At 43.0% G+C, this 22,627-nt stretch overlaps 1 protein-coding gene across 1 annotated transcript in view; it reads right to left on the bottom strand.

The window, feature by feature from the left end:
• The window catches only part of LOC115192237 (putative tyrosine-protein phosphatase auxilin), a gene marked incomplete in the record, with an annotated part of 52,649 nt that extends 30,022 nt beyond the window's left edge, over positions 1–22,627 (bottom strand). The window contains 2 exon segments of the mRNA XM_029750517.1: positions 7,066–7,201; positions 22,101–22,627. Coding sequence (XP_029606377.1) covers positions 7,066–7,201; positions 22,101–22,302 — 338 coding nt within the window.

The raw sequence follows: 22,627 nt of genomic DNA, 5'->3' as shown, positions 1-22,627 counted from the left end.
CGGGTCATGCTCACATCAAACACAATTATCCCAGAAACCCTAGCCAACTCCATTTGCATACCGCCCCAACAGATCCACAGATGATACAATCTCTATTGCACTCCACACTGCCCTTTCCCACCTGGACAAAAAGAACACTTATGTGAGAATCCTATTCATTGACTACAGCTCAGCGTTCAACACCATAGTGCCCTCAAAGCTCATCATTAAGCTAAGGACCTTGGGACTAAACACCTCCCTCTGCAACTGGATCCTGGACATCTTGGTGGGCCGCCCCCAGGTGGTAAGGGTAGGTAACAACACATCCGCCACGCTGATCCTCAACACGGGGCACGGGGGCCCCTCCGGGATGCGTGCTCAGTCCTCTCCTGTACTCCCTGTTCACTCATGACTGCACGGCCAGGCATGACTCCAACACCATTATTAAGTTTGCCGATGACACAACAGTGGTAGGCCTGATCACCGACAATGATGAGACAGCCTATAGGGAGGAGGTCAGAGACCTGACCGTGTGGTGCACGAACAGCAACCTCTCCCTCAATGTGATCAAGACAATGGAGATGATTGTGGACTACAGGAAAAGGAGGACCGAGTACGCCCCATTCTCATTGACAGGACCATAGTGGAGCAGGTTGAGAGCTTCAAGTTCCTTGGCGTCCACATCCCCAACGAACTAACATGGTCCAAGCACACCAAGACATTCATGAAGAGGGCACGACAAAACCTATTCCCCCTCAGGAGACTGAAAAGATTTGGCATGGGTCTTCAGATTATCAAAAGGTTTTGCAGCTGCACCTTCGAGAGCTTCCTGACAGGTTGCATCACTGCCTGGTATGGCAACTACTCGGCCTCCGACCGCAAGGCACTACAGAGGGTAGTGCGTACGGCCCAGTACATCACTACGGCCAAGCTTCCGACCATCCAGGACCTCTATACCAGGCGGTGTAAGAGGAAGGCCCTAAAAATTGTCAAAGACTCCAGCCACCCTAGTCATAGACTGTTCTCTCTGCTACTGCACAGCAAGCGGAACCAGAGCGCCAAGTCAAGGTCCAAGAGGCTTCTAAACAGCTGCTACCCCCAAGCCATAAGACTCCTGAACATCTAATCAAATGGCTACCCAGACTATTTGCATTGCCCTCCCCTCCCTCTTCTACGCTGTTGTACTCTCTGTTATTATCTATGGATAGTCACTTTAATAACCTACATGTACATATTACCTCAATTACCTCGACACCAGTGCCCCCGCACATTGACTCTGTACCGGTACCCCCTGTATATAGCCCTGCTATTTTTATTTACTTCTGCTCTTTAATTATTTGTTATTCTTATCGCTTACTTTTTTTTAGGTATTTTCTTAAAACTGCATTGTTGGTTAAGGGCTTGTAAGTAAGCATTTCACTGTAAGGTCTACACCTGTTGTATTCGGCGCATGTGACAAATACGATTTGATTTGATTTGTAAACGTAAATCCACTATTCTAGGCCAATGGTCTGTTAGTGAAGTGCTGAGGTGGATGAGAGCCATATGGCCCTGAGGGCTTCCCATCCTGGCCCTGCATGGTTATGCAACAGCCCAGCCACCTGGGTAACCCGAGGGAGGGATGAGAGGAGGAGAGGAGGGGAGGGAAGAGGGGGAGAGAGGCTGGGAGGAGGGGAGGTGGGGACAGGAGGAAGCATCAAGTGGGAAATACTCATAATGAGGAAATTGGACCAGCAGCAGCCTTCTATTTTGACATAGTGTTGTGTTGTGCTCTCCTGCAGCATGAACAGGATTAAGACTATCTGGCTAATCTGGCTAGTGCTCGCTCTACTAACTGTGTCTGCAGGCCTGCAGAACTGGATTTGGCACTGTGGCTGCTACGTAGGCCTTTCTGGCTAGCGCTAGCTCTGCTAACTGTGGCTGCTGCATAGCCCTCTCTGGCTAGCGCAAGCTATGCTAACTGAGGCTGCTGCATAGGCCTTTCTGGCTAGCGCTAGCTCTGCTAACTGTTAACTCTGGCTGCTACAAGTCTAGCTATAGAGCTGGCTCTGCTAACTGTTAAGTGTGGCAGCTACAAGTCTGGTTATAGTGTTAGCTGTACTAAATGTTAACTGTGGCTGCTGCTGACCTGGTCATAGCGTTAGCTCTGCTAACTATGGCTGCAAGACTGCAGAGCCAGCCCAGGCTATTTTGAGCAGGATAAGCAGGTGTCATTTTGCATTGCGTGAGGGCAGCAGTGTTGTAGCATGCAGATTAGAAGCCTCTGACCTATTCTAGCTACATGCTGGAGCGTGTACAGCCTACCTCCCCTCGAGATGCCGATAAGAATCGCTACAGTAGGCTTGCTAGTATCTTGTTGGTGGGGAAGAGGTAGGCTAGGCAGAGAGCTCTGTAAATATTTTACATATTTCATTGTTTTTAAGTGTTTTTGTATAGACTTTTTTTGTATTAACTTTTTCGTTTTTGATAACTTGTTGATAGATGAACTGAAATATCTGGTGGTGAACCACAGAATTGCAGGACTGATTATGGCAAGTCCGTTTCTATTTGGCTTGGCTAGCTGGCTCGCTTGCTAACACGATTTAAATGATGCAGCAACACCAGATCAACAGCGTTGGCTTTTTAGCACCCTGCCCCAGTTCCTAGAGGGACAGCGGTGTGAGGGGATGCTGAGGCTCATTGGACCATTGTTGAGGTGTGGTGGTCTTACTGGGGCTTTTACAGTCGCTGAAGCATCACCCAGGTGGGTACTACATTTCAGTACTGGACGATCCAGCCTACCCATGAAGGAGGAGCTGTGACTATCGAAGACGACAAGGTGCCCGTTGAGGAGCTCTGTGGCCTGTCTGACAGATGTTTCTAGCTCCCTGCCTGACTGTACCATCTACTCTCCCTCTCCATGATACTACTTTACTGAACTGCCTATCATCTAACGATGATAGGCAGACCATCGCCCAAACATTGCCAGATCCCTATATTTGTTTTGTTAAATTGTTTTTGGTTTATTTAGTTTTTAAAGCGACTTTGAGATTCTACTTGTAATGAAAAGTGCTATTTAAAATAAACATATTATTATTATTAGAGGGTAGGAGAGGGGTGGCACACACACACACACACACACACACACACACACACACACACACACACACACACACAGTTGTATAGGCTACTGTGGGCCTATATTCTATACCCTGCTATAAATACACAAAACATTAATTAGGCCAGGCAAGCTACAGCTACCCGTGGCTGTATTACATTAGAGACATTGGAGCCATGCTCTAACAGTTGAAGAGAGTCTCCTGTGGCTATACCTCACACGCTCAGCAGTGTGGCGACAGCACAGCTGTGGCGTTTCCCGTCATTTCCTGTGGTTACTGTGACACGTTGCAGAAACCACAGATAGGGTTTGTCTGTAAATAGAAGGTTCTGATTGAGAGGAATAGGTCATCATAACTTATGAGTCATGTGTTTTTTGAGAGAGAGAGAGAGAGAGAGAGAGAGAGAGAGAGAGAGAGAGAGAGAGAGAGAGAGAGAGAGAGAGAGAGAGAGAGAGAGAGAATATAGAGGGGAGAGAGAGGGGGAGGAAATGAGAGAGAGAGAGAGAGCGAGACAGAGAGACAGCGAGAGAAGAGCGAGATAATATAGAGGGGAGAAAGAGAGGGAGGAAATGAGAGAGAGCGTGAAAAAGAGCGAGAGAGAGAATGGGAGAGAGGAGAGAGAAGAGAGAGAGAATATAGAGGGGAGAGAGGGACGAAATGCGAGAAAGAGAGAATGGGAGAGAGAATATAGTGGGGAGGGAGAGGGGGAGAGAGAGGGGGGAAGGAATGAGAGAGAGAGAGAGAGAGAGAGAGAGAGAGAGAGAGAGAGAGAGAGAGAGAGAGAGAGAGAGAGAGAGAGAGAATATAGTGGGGAGAGAGAGAGAGAAAACAAACACCATTATAAATACTATTTATGTTTATTTATTTTTCCTTTTGTACTTTAACTAATTGCACATCATTACAACACTGTATGACATTTGAAATGTCTTTATTTTTTTGGAACTTTGTGAGTGTAATGTTTACTGTAAATGTATTATTGTATATTTCACTTTTGTTTATTATCTATTTCAGTTGATTTGGCAATGTAAACATGTTTCCCATGCTAATAAAGCCTCTTAAATTGAAATTTAATTGAAAGAGAGAGAGAGAGAGAGAGAGAGAGAGAGAGAGAGAGAGAGAGAGAGAATATAGAGGGGAGAGAGGGGGGATGAGAGAGAGAGAGAAAGAGAGAGAGAGAGAGAGAGAGAGAGAGAGAGAGAGAGAGAGACAGAAATGGGATGGTGGAGCGGGCCAAGGACACACTGCCTTTCAGACCAATACAACACTCAGTGAAAGCAGAACAGAACACAGCACTGCAGAGACTGCCTGTCACAACTGCATGTGTTCTAAGGAAGACAGCTTGCACACAGCTGATCGAATGGTATCTCATTTGACCATGAATCAAGTAATTGACTCTGTTTCAACAAATTCCACTAAATCTTGGAATATATCAGATGTACACCAGATACCAGAGGCACATTCTAATCACTGTAGCTTCCATGGCTTTGAAATAGCTAGCTGTAGTGGAAGCTATAGATAGGGACTAACTATATATGTAGTACACACAGGCCACACCTACTCTACTATACAAATGGCAGGTCAACAGTAACTAGCTGTAATACACAGTACCAAACTGACAGTAGTGTACACATGGCCTGTTTCGTCTGGGTGAAATGAATCCCTGTGTATCAGCATTGCTCTAGGTATCTTGCACAATAAACCACTATCAATTATTCACACAGGAGAGGAGAGAAGAGGAGAGGAGAGGAGAAGAGAGAAAAGGAGGGGAGAGACGAACAGAAAAGGGAGGAGAGGAGGAAAGGATAGCAAAGACAAATAGGGGAGAGAATAAACAAGCTGAGAGGAATGAAGTTGAGATCATAGGAGAAGAGGGGAAATAACAGGAAGGGAAAGGAAAGGAGAAGGGACGAGACGAGACGAGACTAGGCAAAAGATAACCGTATTAGCAGCAAATTGTGATCGACCCGCTGAATCAATATACCCCAGCTCTGCCCTGTCCCTGCTCTGTAACTGACACCGTTTCAATGTGGTCCAGAGAGACGGCAGAGGTTCTGTGTGTGTGCGTGTGTGGCAGGGTTAAATGCAGAGTGTGTGGACAAGGAGGCATGAGTCTCGAGAGGCCTGCTCACTGTCTGACGGTACAGAGGCTCCTTTGTGTGGCCAGTGCAGACGCCTGCGCAGAAAGAACGTCATCTCTCTCAGGACCCAGCGGTGCCAGACTCGGTAGCCTCTCTCCCTCCTTCCTCTCCCCCCTATTACCCGTCATCCCTCCACACCCTTCCCACTGTTCCTCCAGGCCTCTCCATGCATTCATCTGCTTTCCTTCCCTCACACCCCCTTTAGGAAAAATCTATTCAGCCTTTTTTGTCAGCTATCTTTTTTACTCATGTTTTATCTCCATATACAGATACAATTCAAAGAATAACTCTGTCTCTCACCAATTGTATTAAGTGTTTTCCCATTGTGCTGTAGTGTACAGCCATCGAGATTTATCTAAGTGTCTAAAACAGGACTCTCCAACCCTGTTCCTGGAGAGCTAGCGTCTTGTCGGTTTTCGCTCCTACCCTAATTTAGCCCACCTGATTCTAATAATTAGCTGATTGATAAACTGAATCAGGTTAGTTACAACTGGGGTTGGAGCGAAAACCTACAGGTTAGCTCTCTAGGAACCTGGTTGGAGAGCCTTGGTCTAAAACCATGTGTAATCAGCCCAGTCATAACTACCCCATTCCATATTTCACAGGTCAGGAAACCACGGCAACCACAGAGGACAGGTAAACATCTCAGCTGGATGATAACTGACGCTCCTCCCATCACACTACCACGTTAGCTCCCAGCAGTCACGTAGAGGCCTTTTCTCAATTCGATTTGCTTAACTCCTGTTTCCTCTCTCAGTCCTCTCTCGCCTCCTTTTGAAAAAGGACACAGGTAATCGAGGAGAGGCGGCGAGGTGAGGGAACGTGGATGGAAATGTGCTTGTATGAAATGAGACTCTCCTTCTCCACTCACGCGTCATCAGGTCAATTACACTTACAGGGGTGGATCGCAAAACGAACATGTAAAGTGTTAAAAACAAATGAAGTTAGCTATGCTAGACATTTTAGAGATAAAACGATAAGTAGCATATTGTTTTTAGACGTGCGCATGCTTCTCTCCTCCGACAAAACAAAAGTGGACTCAAAGTGGGTGTGGCAGATTTCAAAATGCTTCCGCGAAGGACTCAGATAGGATACACATGACTATCCTCGATGAAAGGTGGCTATCGAGGAGGGGAGGACACTCTTCCGTTCGTCTATTAATGAATTGACACTCCTCGACCACTCGACCACTTGAGGAGAGAGCAAAGGCCTGAGATCTCTGCTAGGCCCAGCCTGAGCGCTCCTTATCGGGGAAGGCATAGTGTCGTTCACCTCTAGGCTAGCCTGGGAACCAGAACTGGGTCAGAGTTGGGTGGGAGGAAAAGCCTGTGAAATTTCTAACCCAAAACAACTAGACATCATGGCATGGAGGCTAGCCACATGTCACCGCACCCCAGCCAGGGAGCTTCAACATGGGGCACAGACACATCATATCTCCCATGCCAGACCCACCCTTGCGAGAAAAAAGAAAGATTGCAGTTGGAGTGCAGTATAACTGCAGTATGCTGCAAATACTGCGTCCGCATTTTTTTTACTGCAGTAATTTGGCAGCGTAACTGCAGTTACAGTGCAGTATAACTGCAGTTCAGCTGCAGTATACTGCAGTTATTCTGCAACTACTGCGTCCAGAATATTACAGTTGCTGCCCTTTTACTGCAGTTTTTGTAAGGGCAGAGATGGGTGGTGTAACAGGTTAAGGAAGCTAGGGCTCAGGAAATCAAATCACAATTTATTTAAAGTGTATTTCACTAGGTCTCAACACACTTAACAGAAAAAGTTTTAATTAAAAGATAATAAAAATTCAAATGAGTCAGGGGGAAAGGAATGGGGGGTGATTTTTTAGGACTTACGTGGCCACCTGGTGCATGACTTTAGTGGAGGTGTCTTTGAGTGTGTCCTTCAGGTTGTCCTTGAAGTTGCTGAAGAACTTGCCGGCTCCGCCTTTCACCATATCCAGCAGCCCTCCGCCATAGTTGGCATCCATATCTGGAGATGGAGGACCTTTACAATTAAGAATGACGAGAAACACACACTGAGGATGCAGACAAAGACAGACAGACATGTAGACGCATGTAGAGACACAGTATATGGAGCACAGCACAGACAAACAAAAATACCTACAACATGCGTGTCTTTCATCCCCAATGGCCGACAAACAGAAACAACATATAATATAGGGCTGTCCCCGACTAAAAAAAATCTTGCTCGACCAGGAGTCGTCTGTTCTTTCGACCAAACGATTGGTTGACATTTTAAAACGTGTATTTTTCCTCATTTGTTTTAAGAACAATATTCCCTATTCCCTTAACCCTTGCTCTCTTCACGTGACACGCATGCACTTATTTTAGAATAAGGCTAAAGAAGTTGACAAGATGGGGTCAGCCCTAATATAACAAGCACACTAATTGGAGTGAGTGAGTGAGTGAGTGAGTGAGTGAGTGAGTGAGTGAGTGAGTGAGTGAGTGAGTGAGTGAGTGAGTGAGTGAGTGAGTGAGTGAGTGAGTGAGTGAGTGAGTGAGTGAGTGAGTGAGTGAGTGAGAGAGAGAGAGAGAGAGAGAGAGAGAGAGAGAGAGAGAGAGAGAGTGAGTGAGAGAGAGAGAGAGAGAGAGATGCAGTCAACTCTGGTACTGTGCTAGTTCAAGAGAAAGCCCTCCTCTTGGACTTTACCCAAGTCCTATATCTGATTCAGCAGCCTGGTCTAAACACACTCCTCCCTTCCCCACCCCATCCATCTGCACACAGCACATGGCACTGAGCTAACACTACCACTGCCAGTACCACTACCACTTCCACTTCCGCAACCACTACTCCTAAATGTGTTCTCTGAACATTCTTGTAACGTCAGGAAAATGTTTCTTGCACAACTGGATAGTTTTTGTGTTTTGGGAATATCCCAACCATGTTCCCACCAGACTCTTCCCACAGCCCAATGAAACATTCTGGGAACCTTTAAAGAACAGACTAAATGTGTTCTAGGAACATTGTTGCAACATCAGGTGAATGTTTTACACAAACATTTTATAATCATCGACACGACTGGACAGTTTTTGTGTTATGAGAATATTTGCAGCGCCCTAACGAATGTTCAGAAAACTTTCACAGAACCAATTTTGGTTTGCTGGGAGGTCTCCTGATCTCAACAAGATTTCTTGGATAAAGAAACATAATTTAATAAAACATTTAAATAAATACCACTACCACCACCACTACCCCAAACACAAAACTCTGAATCACTCAGATCACACCAATAGGAGTTATTGGGGAGTAGTGATCAAGGGCTGTAGGTCTATGGCTCTTTACAGAGACATCTACATAACTAAATCTACATAACTAAATCTAAATAACTAAATCTACGAGTTTATCACTAGGGCAAAGTGGGCGATTAAGCCTTAAAAGGGGCTCCATTCTGGCATCTAGGAGGGACCTGTGTGTGCACCGACTGCATTTATTTGAGTTGATTGCATCACATTTTATGGAGTCTCAGAAGACAGGAAATCCATCATGAAGGTAAAAAGGACATTTTGTGAGAATTCCTACTGAAATGGAGGGCTGCCTTTATGTCCTGCTACTAGTGTGTGTGTGTGTGTGTGTATTGGGGGAGGGGGAGCTCTGGAAGCTTATGGAGGTCAAATCGAGCTATGTACGGCGTTCCCGTGGGCCTCCCAAATGTTTTAACAATACAGAGGGCTCCACATAGTGCCGTATAGTGTCTTAGGTCTCTCTTGTCGTGATGTGCGTTTAGTCCATATTTTTATTTTATTTGTAATCCCCCGTTCCTGCAAGAGGCCTTTTGCCTTTTGGTAGGCCGTCATTGTGAATAACAATTTGTTCTTAACTGACCTGCCTAGTTAAATAAAGGTAAAATACATTTAAAAAATTACTCCGCATTGACATGATTGATTGTGGGGGTACATCCTGTATAAACAGAAACTCACTACCTTGACAACTTTGACAAAAGTATATCAAAACAGGTTCACAAATAAAATACATCTTTATGATACTTCGTGTAGGGATTTCAAAGACACAAAAATGAGTTTGATCTCCTGGAAAAAGATCAGGGAGGTAATGGGGATAGATGCCTGTAAAGAGATCAATGGAATGCAGACCGTGGGGGATAGCATGGTGCTAAATTGGCGCACATTCAACAAATCTGATCTAACAAAGTGGATATTTGTCAAATCTGTCATGATTGATGTATTGTAACAGGCACACAATGTAGTTACTAAAATCTGATTTTGATATATTTGGCTGTTTTGAAGTCCCTTTTCAGGTTTAGAAAAAGTGACTGCTAAATGCTAACCCCTGTTCGTATAAGCTGGTAGCATAGCTAGCATACAGAAATCGGTTGCGGTAGTCAAAGGCGTTTTTTTACTGTATTGATTGATGACGATGACATGAAAATATATTGGGGTTGACACCCATACAAGCGTTATAGTTCCAATTTCTACCTCAACCTAGTGTGAACTACACATGAACAATAGCCTAAATGTAGACTAATTTGCTGGGGGGCAATGGGGAGATTTGGGATGGAGATGCAGATGGGAAAACGGTTCAGCCTTTTTACTTAATGTCAAGATTTAAAATTGATATCAGTCAAAAGTGTGATTTGTCAAATTGAAAATGTAACTATAAGTCATTGATTCTTTGAAAGTATTTGCACAAAGATCTTTTGGATGGATCTAGAATCAAATCAAATAAATGAGCACCATGTGAAGTTTATAGAAGCATATCAAATTGGGTGTCAAAGGAAAGCTAAGAGTCTATATTTTTGAGAAATTAAGGCATACAGCGCATTAGGTATTCAGACCACTTGACTTTTTCCACATTTTGTTACTTTACAGCCATATTCTAAAATATAATAAATTGTTTCTTTCCCCTCATCAATCTACACACAAAGCCAAAACAGGTTTTTAGATATATATATTGTTTTCCTGGAAATGTCACATTTACATAAGTATTCAGACCCTTTACTCAGTACTTTGTTGAAGCACCTTTGGTAGTGTTTACAGCCTCGAGTCTTCTTGCATATGACGCTACAAGCTTGGCATACCTGTATTTAGGAAGGTTCTCCCATTCTTCTCTGCAGATCCTCTCAAGCTCTGTCAGGTTGGACAGGGAGCGTCGATGCACAGCTCTTTTCAGTTCTCTCCAGAGATGTTCGATCGGGTTCAAGTCCAGGCTCTAGCTGGGCCACTCAAGGACATTTAGAGACTTGTCCCGAAGCCACTCCTGCATTGTCTTGGCTGTGTGCTTAGGGTTGTTGTCCTGTTGGAAGGTGAACCTTTATCCCAGTCTGAGGTCCTGAGCGCTCTGGAGCAGGTTTTCATCAAGGGTCTCTCTGTACTTTGCTCCGTTCATCTTTCCCTCGATCCTGACTAGTCTCCCAGTCCCTGCCGCTGAAAAATATCCCCACAGCATGATGCTGCCACCACCATGCTTCACCGTAGGGATAGTCGTCTTGATTACTTTCTTATGTCATTCTCTCTTGCACTAAAAGTTTAAAAAGTGTTGATAGGGGACAGAATGCAGTCGGACCATCACATAATTGGCATATATATATTACTCTTACAGAATTTCCATGTGGGTGAGGATATTGGAAATTTAATCAAAGCCTACTGGATGATAACTTGTTTTTAACTAGGACAGAAGAATTCATAACTGACTTTTTCTGACATAACATAGGTACAGCTGATCCCCTTATTGTATGGGACACTTTTAAATATGCCTTTAGAGGCCATGCAATTCAGTACTCATCTATAAAACAAAAGCAATTTACAGTTGAAGTTGGAAGTTTGCATACACCTTAGTCAAATACATTTAAACTCAGTTTTTCACAATTCCTGACATGTATTCCTAGGAAAAGTTCCCTGTCTTAGGTCAGTTACGATCACCACTTTATTTTAAGAATGTGAAATGTCAGAATAATAGCAGAGAGAATGATTTATTTCAGCTTTTATGTCTTTCATGACATTCCCAGTGGGTCAAAAGTTTACATACACTCAATTAGTATTTGGTAGCATTGCCTTTAAATTGTTTAACTTGGGTCAAATGTTTCGGGTAGCCTTCCACAAGCTTCCCACAATAAGTTGGGTGAATTTTGTTACCATTCCTCCTGACAGAGCTGGTGTAACTGAGTCAGGTTTGTAGGCTTCCTTGCTCACACACACTTTTTCAGTTCTGCCCACAAATGTTCTATAGGATTGAGGTCAGGGCTTTGTGATGGCCACTCAAATACTTTGACTTGGTTGTCCTTAAGTCATTTTGCCACAACTTTGGAAGTATGCTTGGGGTCATTGTCCATTTGGAAGACCCATTTGCAAACAAGCTTTAACTTCCTGACTGATGTCTTGAGATGTTGCTTCAATATATCCACATAATTTTCCTTCCTCATTATGCAATCCATTTTGTGAAGTGCACCAGTCCCTCCTGCCCCACAACATAATGCTGCCACCCCCTTGGTTCACGGTTGGGATGGTATTCCTCGGCTTGCAAGCCTCCCCCTTTTTCCTCCAAACATAACGATGGTCATTATGGCCAAACAGTTCTATTTTTGTTTCATCAGACCAGTGGACATTTCTCCAAAAAGTACGATCTTTGTCCCCATGTGCAGTTGCAAACCGTAGTCTGACTTTTTTATGACGGTTTTGGAGCAGTGGCTTCTTCCTTGCTGAGCGGCCTTTCAGGTTATGTCGATATAGGACTCGTTTTACTGTGGATATAGATACATTTGTACCTGTTTCCTCCAGCAACTTAACAAGGTCCTTTGCGGTTGTTCTGGGATTGATTTGCACTTTTCGCACCAATGCTTCTCCTTCCTGAGCGGAATGACGACTGCATGGTCCCATGGTGTTTATATTTGCGTACTATTGTTTGTACAGATGAACGTGGTAACTTCAGGCATTTGGAAATTGCTCCCAAGGATGAACCAGACTTGTGGAGGTCTATAATTTTTTTCTGAGGTCTTGGCTGATTTCTTTTGATTTTCCCATGATGTCAAGCAAAGAGGCACTAAGTTTGAAGGTAGGCCTTGAAATACATCCACAGGTACACCTCCAATTGACTCAAATTATGTCAATTAGCCTGTCAGAAGCTTCTAAAGCCATGACATAATTTTCTGGAATTTTCCAAGCTGTTTAAAGGCACAGTCAACTTAGTGTATGTAAACTTCTGACCCACTGGAATTGTGATACAATGAATTATAAGTGAAATGATATGTCTGTAAACAATTGTTTGTAAAATGACTTGTGTCATGCACAAAGTAGATGTCCTATCCGACTTGCCAAAACTATTGTTTGTTAACAAGAAATTTGTGGAGTGGTTGAAAAACAAGTTTTAATGACTCCAACCTAAGTGTATGTAAACTTCCGATTTCAACTGTAGGTCAATAGAGTCCATATTAAAAAGGAAATTGAAGGACTAATAGTACAGACAGCAATAGAAACTGTAACATAGAGGCTCAGAATAAGTTAGAGGAAAAACAAAAAGAAATGGAGGAACTTATTTAAGAAAGATCCAGTGTAATATATTATAAAAAATAAAGTGAACCGAATGGAATATGGGGAAAATTATTTTTAAATCTTCCACATAGAAATGCTACCAGAAATAATTTACTGAAACTTCTTACAAATTATGGAGTCACTCATGATTCACCAAATTATATTTTAAAAGAGGAAGTAAAGTACTTTAAGCATATGTTTTTGTTTCAGTCTCCTCCATCTCCACTAACCAAAGATAATTGTATGGATTTTTCCTATTAACAATGTAAAATTAACACCTGTACAGAATGACTTATGTGAAGGCCAAATTACAGAGGAACTTCTTGATGCAATTAAAGCCTTTAAGTCAGAGACAACTCCAGGGCTGGATGGCATACCAGCGGAGGTTTGATATACTCAGAGGACCGTTATTAGCATGTTTTAACCACTCCTATATACATGGTAGAGTATCGGACACTCAAGAAGGTCTGATTTCATTATTACTGAAACAGGACCCAAGTGGTAAATATAAAGATCCAGTCCATTTAAAATTTCAGTGGCCTCTTACACTTAAGTGTTGTGATGCAAAATAATCTAGCTAAATGCTTCGCCCATAGAATTAAAAAGGTTTTGTCAGATATTATTCATCGTAATCAGACAGGTTTGTTACATTGGAGATAATATAAGACAAGCACTGGAAACAATAGAACACTATGAAATATCTGAGAAACCAGGCCTGGTTTTCAAAGCTGACTTTGAAAAAGCTTCTGATAAAGTACGACTGGAGTTTATATATAAATGCTGGAATATTTACATTTTGATGAATCTTTTATAAAATGGGTTGAAGTTATGTATAGTAATCCTAGGAGTAAAATAGTCAATAATGGCTACTTCTCAGTTTTAAACTGTCAAGATGAGTAAAACAAGGTTGTCCACTATCGGCATATCTATTTATTATTGCCATCGAAATGTTAGCTGTTAAAATTAGATCCAACAATAATATTAAGGGATTACAAATCCAGGGCTTAAAAAGAAAGGTGTCATTGTACACTGATGATTTATGGTTTCTTTTAAATCCACAATTAGAATCCCTCCACAGCCTCATAGAGGATCTATATACTTTTTCTCACCTCTCTGGATTAAAACCAAATGATGATAAGTGTACTATATTACAAATACTTGTACATTACTGTGTAGTTTACCAATCAAATGGTCTGACCCCCGTGGACATACTCGGAATACATATCCTGAAAGAAAGAAATGATCTCACTCCAATACATTTTTATAGAAAGTTAGCAAAAATAGATAAGATCTTGCTCCAACGGAAAGAAAAATACCTGTCTATTTGTGGAAAAATCACCCTAATTAACTCTTTAGTCATATCACAGTTGACCTATTTGCTTATGGTTTTGCCTACACCTTGTGACCTGTTTTATTTGGAATGGCAAGCCAGACAAAATTAAAATGGCCTATTTATATAATGAATGTAAATTTGGTTGGGCAGAAATGATTAAATATTAAAGCATTAGACCTCTCACTAAAGGCATCAGTCATACAAAAGTTATACTTAAATCCGAAATGGTTCTCTAGTAAATTAGTAAGAATGTCTCAACACATGTTCAAGAATGGCCTTTTCCCCTATATTCACATTACAACGGCTCACTTTCAGTTAATTAAAAACGAAATAATCTACAGGCTCTCATGCCTCAGCCAGATCGCCAGGCTCCCCTGCCTCTGCCGGCTCGTCAGGCTCTCATGCCTCAGCCGGATCGCCAGGCTCCCCTGCCTCAGCCGGTTTGTCGGGCTTTCATGCCGCCGCCGGATTGCCCGGCTCTCCTGCTTCTATCCAAAATTACAACCAACTAATTGCAGAATTACCGCAAAAATCGAAGAGGCAAGTGGAAGGGGCAAAAAGTAAGGAAATTGACTGTCGGCCCTGCATTAAAGACCAAAATTGCTTTAATAAAATGGTGTTAAATAAAAATATATACCAGTTTCATTTAAGGACCAAAAAATAAAAAATAAATCTATTTTTTAAAAGAATCTGGGTTTGGCGGATGCCAGGACAACGCTACCTGCCTGAATGCATAGTGCCAACTGTAAAGTTTGGTGGACAAGGAATAATGGTCTGGGGCTGTTTTTCATGGTTCGGGCTAGGCTCCTTAGTTCCAGTGAAGGGAAATCTTAACGCTACAGCATACAATGACATTCTAGACGATTCTGTGCTTCTAACTTTGTGGCAACAGTTTGGGGAAGGCCCTTTCCTGTTTCAGCATGACAATTCCCCCGTGCACAAAGCGAGTTCCATTCAGAAATGGTTTGTCGAGATTGGTGTGGAAGAACTTGACTGGCCTGCAACAGGGCCTGACCTCAACCTCATCGAACACCTTTGGATGAATTGGAACGCAGACTGCGAACCAGGCTTAATCGCCTAAAATCAGTGCACTTCCTCACTAATGCTCTTGTGTCTAAATAGAAGGAAGTCCCTGCTGAAATGTTCCAATATCTAGTGGAAAGCCTTCCCAGAAGAGTGGAGGCTGTTATAGCAGAAAAGGGGGGTCCCAATCCATTTTAATGTCCATGATTTTGGAATGAGATGTTCGACGAGCAGATGTCCACATACAGTGGGGCAAAAAAGTATTTAGTCAGCCACCAATTGTGCAAGTTCTCCCACTTAAAAAGATGAGAGAGCCCTGTAATTTTCATCATAGGTACACGTCAACTATGACAGACAAAATGAGAAAAAAAAAATCCAGAAAATCACATTGTAGGATTTTTTATGAATTTATTTGCAAATTATGGTGGAAAATAAGAATTTGGTCAATAACAAAAGTTTATCTCAATACTTTGTTATATACCCTTTGTTGGCAATGACACAGGTCAAACGTTTTCTGTAAGTCTTCACAAGGTTTTCACACACTGTTGCTGGTATTTTGGCCCATTCCTCCATGCAGATCTCCTCTAGAGCAGTGATGTTTTGGGGCTGTCACTGGGCAACACGGACTTTCAACTCCCTCCAAAGATTTTCTATGGGGTTGAGATCTGGAGACTGGCTAGGCCACTCCAGGACCTTGAAATGCTTCTTACGAAGCCACTCCTTCGTTGCCCGGGCGGTGTGTTTGGGATCATTGTCATGCTGAAAGACCCAGCCACGTTTCATCTTCAATGCCCTTGCTGATGGAAGGAGGTTTTCACTCAAAATCTCACGATACATGGCCCCATTCATTCTTTCCTTTACATGGATCAGTCGTCCTGGTCCCTTTGCAGAAAAACAGCCCCAAAGCATGATGTTTCCACCCCCATGCTTCACAGTAGGTATGGTGATCTTTGGATGCAACTCAGCATTCTTTGTCCTCCAAACACGACGAGTTGAGTTTTTACCAAAAAGTTATATTTTGGTTTCATCTGACCATATGACATTCTCCCAATCCTCTTCTGGATCATGCAAATGCTCTCTAGCAAACTTCAGATGGGCCTGGACATGTACTGGCTTAAGCAGGGGGACACGTCTGGCACTGCAGGATTTGAGTCCCTGGCGGCGTAGTGTGTTACTGATGGTAGGCTTTGTTACTTTGGTCCCAGCTCTCTGCAGGTCATTCACTAGGTCCCCCCGTGTGGTTCTAGGATTTTTGCTCACCGTTCTTGTGATCATTTTGACCCCACGGGGTGAGATCTTGCGTGGAGCCCCAGATTGAGGGAGATTATCAGTGGTCTTGTAGGTCTTCCATGTTCTAATAATTGCTCCCACAGTTGATTTCTTCAAACCAAGCTGCTTACCTATTGCAGATTCAGTCTTCCCAGCCTGGTGCAGGTCTACAATTTTGTTTCTCGTGTCCTTTGACAGCTCTTTGGTCTTGGCCATAGTGGAGTTTGGAGTGTGACTGTTTGAGGTTGTGGACAGGTGTCTTTTATACTGATAACAAGTTCAAACAGGTGCCATTAATACAGGTAACGAGTGGAGGACAGAGGAGCCTCTTAAAGAAGAAGTTACAGGTCTGTGAGAGCCAGAAATCTTGCTTGTTTGTAGGTGACCAAATACTTATTTTCCACCATAATTTGCAAATAAATTCATAAAAAATCCTACAATGTGATTTTCTGGATTTTTTTTCTCATTTTGTCTGTCATAGTTGACGTGTACCTATGAATAAAATTACAGGCCTCTCTCATCTTTTTAAGTGGGAGAACTTGCACAATTGGTGGCTGACTAAATACTTTTTTGCCCCACTGTACTTTTGGTTGTGTAGTGTATTTCCATGTTTAAATGTTATGCGAGGCATTTTCCCCATTGTTTTTGATGGTAGGCCACCCTAGTGGGCCTACGTTATGATCAAATAGCCACAGTAACCTACTTGACCGCTGTCTGAAACTGTAACTTAAAGTGGGTACAACCTCAGTGATCACAGTTTGCACTCAGCAGATCTGACATTTTCTCAGTTCCAAAAACATTTTGAAGGAACATTGGTGGTAAGTAAGTCCCAGTACATCACTGGGGCCCGAGTTCCCTGCCATCCAGGACCTCTATACCAGGCGGTGTCAGAGAAAGGCCCAAGAAATTGTCAAAGATTCCAGCCATTCAAGCCATAGACGGTTCTCTCTTCTACTGCATGGCAAGCGGTACCAGTGCACCAAGTCTGGAACCACCAGGACCCTGAACAGCTTCTAACCCCAAGCCATAAGACTACAAAAACAAAGCTGCTAAATAGCTAATTAAATGGCTACCCGGATTAACAGCATTGGCCCTTTTTTGAACTAGGTCTCTTGCACTGACTATATGCACACACACTGGACCCATACACTCACACATACTTACACTGACACCCCAACACACACATAAAGAGACTTACTGAGCCACACACACATTCACCCGCATACACACACACACACACACACACACACTTTCAGATTCACCACATACGCTGCTGCTACAGCTCAGTCTATAATCTATCCTGTTGCCTAGTCACTTTACCCCTACCTATATGTACAGTACATAGGTACCTCAATTACCTCGCACCTCGACTCGGTACTGGTACTCCCTGTATATAGCCATGTTATGCCCTAAAGCAAATTGAACGTAAAGCCTGTGAAGTCTTAAATATTTTTGCTGAAATGTGTAAAACCCTGTGTATAAAGTTTGTCAGTGTTATTTGGTATACTGTTTTGTAAGATATGTTTGTACATTGTGTTATATTTGTTGTTAATAAATTATCATTTTCAAATCCCAGTCTAGTTAGCTAGCTTCTGTTTTAGGCTAGTGTGCAGCGGCTGCAGCAGGTGTTATCGATGAGGATGTTGTTGCTAATTTGTTAGCTTCGCCCTTTTCAAGACTAACTTTCAACAATAACTTAAGTTTCAAATTATCATCATCTGGTGAGTGGAATGGGTGTTTTTTATTGCAGCTCGTCTGCTGTTGTTATCACTTTGAAAATAACATGTGTGTAAAACATTATTCCATTGACACTTTAGATCACCGGTTACTTTGTGTGCTGAACGTGACAAATATGTTTGCAATGGGAAGTAATAGTTGTACATTTCTATTGGCAAATGGTTGTGTTGTTGTATTCTTATGATTGGGACTTACTGGCTTATTTTTGTCCAAGTGAACAGGCTGCTTATCTTTTAACATCATGCTGTGTGTGACTGCTGTCTTTCTATCGGTCCTATGTACTTTACAAAAAGTGCACTCCTACATGGAGTGTGCTGGTATTACGTTCGCTGTACTTTCAACATCACGAGCCGATCACACTCACATCCTTTGATATGTCACTGTTGTCGCGTCTGGTGATAGCGTGATAGTGATGGCGTTAGGCTACCATAGGTTGTGTAAGCAGTATGGTTGATGTTGCTGGTAGCATTAGTTTTGCAGGTGCTGTCTCTGTGTGAGTGGCAGCCCGAAGCCTGGCTCAGCCCGAGGAGCACATTAAGTGATGCTATGTTTTTGTTATTTTTCGTGATTTCTGAATTTGGTACAAAGGCCTAGGTTCAATAGCCACGGTTCGCCACTGACACAAACACACAGCATCAGAACCTCCTCCTCCACAGCTGTATGTAGACAACAACACAGAGATTCCGCAGACATCTTGACTAATACACATGAGTGGAAATGTACAGATCTTATTCGGTTAAAACAAGAATTTCTGAAACTATATCTAAAGAGTCATTGTGTAACTCAGACATTATTTACCACCCTCCTTCAGACTGTGACAAGTCATTGTGTCCCTCTTTTAAAGTAAGGTAGCCTCCTCCACAGCCATCCCTTAGTTAGCTACTGCCCTCTGAACTCTGACCAAAACGCCCCCTCTCACCCACCTCCTCTGCTCCCTTCCATCCCACCATCCACCCTGCTTCAGTCAGACACCTCTGATGTGTGAGAGAAAGACCCAGTCACAGAGGCGCTGGCACAGATAGAGACTTGGCCCGGTCGGTCAGAGAGATCAATACAGATAGTCTCCATGTGCCTCTCTCCTTCAATAGACCTAACCTTTCTCATTTATACCCTCCATCTGGTGCAGGGTGAATGGGACAGACAGACAGACAGACAGACAGACAGACAGACAGACAGACAGACAGACAGACAGACAGAGAGACAGAGAGACAGACAGACAGACAGACAGACAGACAGACAGACAGACAGACAGACAGACAGACAGACACTGTGTACTGCAGTAGTGACATGTGTGCCTCTATTGTGGGCCAAACAGGAACTGTCCCAACAAACAGGCCCTAAGCTTTTCAATTATAGATGCTACTGATAAGACAAAGAGTGTATGATTCATCTGTCTGGAAGGGACGTGCAGCTTGGCCTAAATACTGACCTATGTGGGAGATACACACCCACAAAGCATGATTGATACAGCAGATATGCACCATACCATTATGCATTTCTTCCTCTAGAAAGGATCCTAAGTATTCCGTCAGTAGAAAGAGTGAAAGCTACCATATCACACCCACATTTCACAATGTTCCCCTTCATTTAACAATTGAATATTCACAGCAGACTGCAGTGACGCCACCCAGCCATCTATTATTCACTTAATGTCAATAAAACAGATCTACTGTAAGATAGCTGCCCTGGATTTGGGGAGATGGGGAAGTTTGCATTTCTGATATGAAATTTGTCACATAATAGACACTTTCTGATGCCGAACGGATGGTGCCCGGTGGTCTTGTCATTCCCTATCAAACACATTGGTGATTTATATAGACCTTTTCTACATGGGAAGACCTCCAATGCAGTCTAAGACCCTAACTACTAACCAGACACCTCCTGTCTAGCTGCAACTTGTCAATCCACCTGTCTCTGTGTCTGTCATTGTGTCTGCCTCTGTGTCTGTTGGTCAGTCAGTCATTCAGTATGCCTGTGTGCTGGCTTGCCTGCCAATGTAACAAGGCTGGCCAGATGGACGTGGGAGTCTGCAGAGCTCTGATGTTTACTGAGCTACACATAGAAACAGAGAAAGCTGAAGATACAGACTCAGCCACCCCATACAGCAGAAGCAGCACCAGCCATACTGCAGAGGCCAGCCAGCCAGCTAGCCGTCTAGCCCGGACAGACTCACCTGACACTCAGCTCGGATAGACCCAGTCCCTAAGGTTAGGTTTTTTTCATTGCACTGCAGTGAGCAGTGAGCTGTGGGGATAGCCCTGTTCACCACATTACCACTCACTCACTGACAATGAACTGTGGCTATTTAACTCTCCACATGAGAGGGGTTTTCAAACTGGGGTCCACGGCCCGACGTACTGCAGGGGGTCCACAATAATATTTTTGGGTGTGAAAATGAATTATTTGATGAATATCGCTAGCTGCAACAGAATACCATTATGGATACCATTTTTATGTCTCTGTGCGCAGTATGAAGGAAGTTAGAGTTAGTTTCCCGAGCCAATGCTAACTAGCGTTAGCGCAATGACTGGAAGTCTAGAGTAGCAGTTAGCATGCTAGCTGTTCCTGTTAATCTAACTCTGGGGAAGTAGGTAAACGGCTTCTTTGCCAAAATCTCGAACTATCCTTTTAATCTGGAGGAAATTACAGTCACTGGAGCTAATTACAGTGTTTTTTCTGTATAGAAAATTCTTAGGCAGGTCGTCTAAGTGATAATATGTGGGATGGAAAAACAGTTTCACTGTCAACTTAAATTACCAAAACAAGATATTTTTGGATAGAAAAACTGTTTCCGTGTCAACTTAAACAACCAAAACCAGATAGAAAGCATGCAGAAAAGATATTTAACTATATATTTTCTAATAATAGCATCTTTGAAAAACTAACAATCAAATAAAAGCTACAGTCAGGGAGAATCGAAATTCCAAAAACGGTGCATTCAGGGCATTGATTGTGTTTGAGGAGAGGAACACAGCATTAGCATTAAAACTTTAACATTTGCTCTCAGATCATGACAAACTGTGTAGAATTGCTGGAAATTAGCTTCTAAACTGCAACATTTTCTCTCAGCTCAATGGAAAAATGTGTAGAATTGCAGAAAACTAGCTTTACAATAGCAAAATGTACTCTTCGCTGCCAAGATACCTTTCTAGCTAATAGACTGTTAGTTCACACTTCCAATGAACTGTGGGGAGGTCAAAATAATGACACTGTCTACCAAATCTATTCCTTTTAAAATGTTGATTATTTCTACTTGCCATTATCATTCACCTGATGATAAGACAATACTTTTTTGTTAACATATGATGGGGGTCCGGTCTGGGTAACCGGTTTTCCTGGGCAGGGGTCCCTGGGCAAGAAAAGTTTGAAAATCCCTGACATAGACAATTGTATATGCAGGGAATTCACAACGTAAAATTATTAAAAAGGAACAGGGACAATTTGATTATATTATTGGGTTAGTGGGCGGTTTCTTGCCATGTAAGCTATTGTCAATCTGTCTATTACTATCACTGGTAATCACTTAGGACTACACCTTAGCATTGTGATTGATAGGGACTAATGTTTATGGTCTAAAGTGTGCATGTTGAATTACAATAGTTTTATTACAATATATGTAGCCTAATAAAAGACTGCAACATTAAGCATTTTTGTTAGAATAGTAGTGAACGCTAAAACAGGCATACATATGTTGTTTCAACCCGAAATATACTATGATGAGATCAGCTCGACTCACACAAAATAAAAGCAGAACGATATAGTCCTAGATAATGAGACAACCACGATGACATGATGTAATGCACGGAAACAACAAGACATACAAACATCAGACAACATGGGCTAGATGGAGAATCCATTTGGACCTATTTACACTAATCTTATTCAATTAAATATATTTCAGGGAGTATCACACAGCGACAGGCGTGCGTGCTCTGCCTCGCATGCAAACAGAGCAGCGTTATCCGCAGCTTGTTCTTGCTTGCTGCGCGTGAGCCACACCGCCTCCCATGGCGAGAGCGCTGCTTACCTGAGCTGTCCATGGTGCTGCAGTCGTCCTCGCACAGTGGGCCTGCCTTCGGTCCTCCTAGGGTTGCTGCTACCGAGCCGCCGCCGATTCCGCTGCCTCTCCCTCCCCCGTTATTGAAGTTACCGCTGCTATCGACCAACTGTAAAGATTCATAGCCATCGTAACTGCAGGTCTTTTTCTTATAGCCACCCAGTAGGCTCATCTCATTCAGCTCTGCGCCGTGGATTTGAGAATTACATATAAATACAAAAAAAAAAAAAAAGCTACTGCATGCACATATTCCCGACGACAAATCTCAGATATCTGCATAGAAATAATCCACCAGATATGCGCTAGCAGTTCCAGCACCGCCTCTCCCTGTTTTCTTTTCTCCGCGATATCATAAGCAGGACGTTGTCATCAGGATCGCATTTACTACGCCGCACATCCACCGCTATGCCTGCCAGTACCCGTTGAATTAATGGGTCCTTTCAGGCTTTCTGCTCCAGGCCAATCCTGACAACACCATGTCGGCAGTAGGTGACTAA

This window comes from Salmo trutta, chromosome 4 (genome assembly GCF_901001165.1).
Source record: "Salmo trutta chromosome 4, fSalTru1.1, whole genome shotgun sequence".
Classification (NCBI taxonomy): Eukaryota; Metazoa; Chordata; class Actinopteri; order Salmoniformes; family Salmonidae; genus Salmo; species Salmo trutta.
Note: the sequence above shows the minus strand (reverse complement) of the source record. Positions and strands in the feature narration are given on the sequence as shown.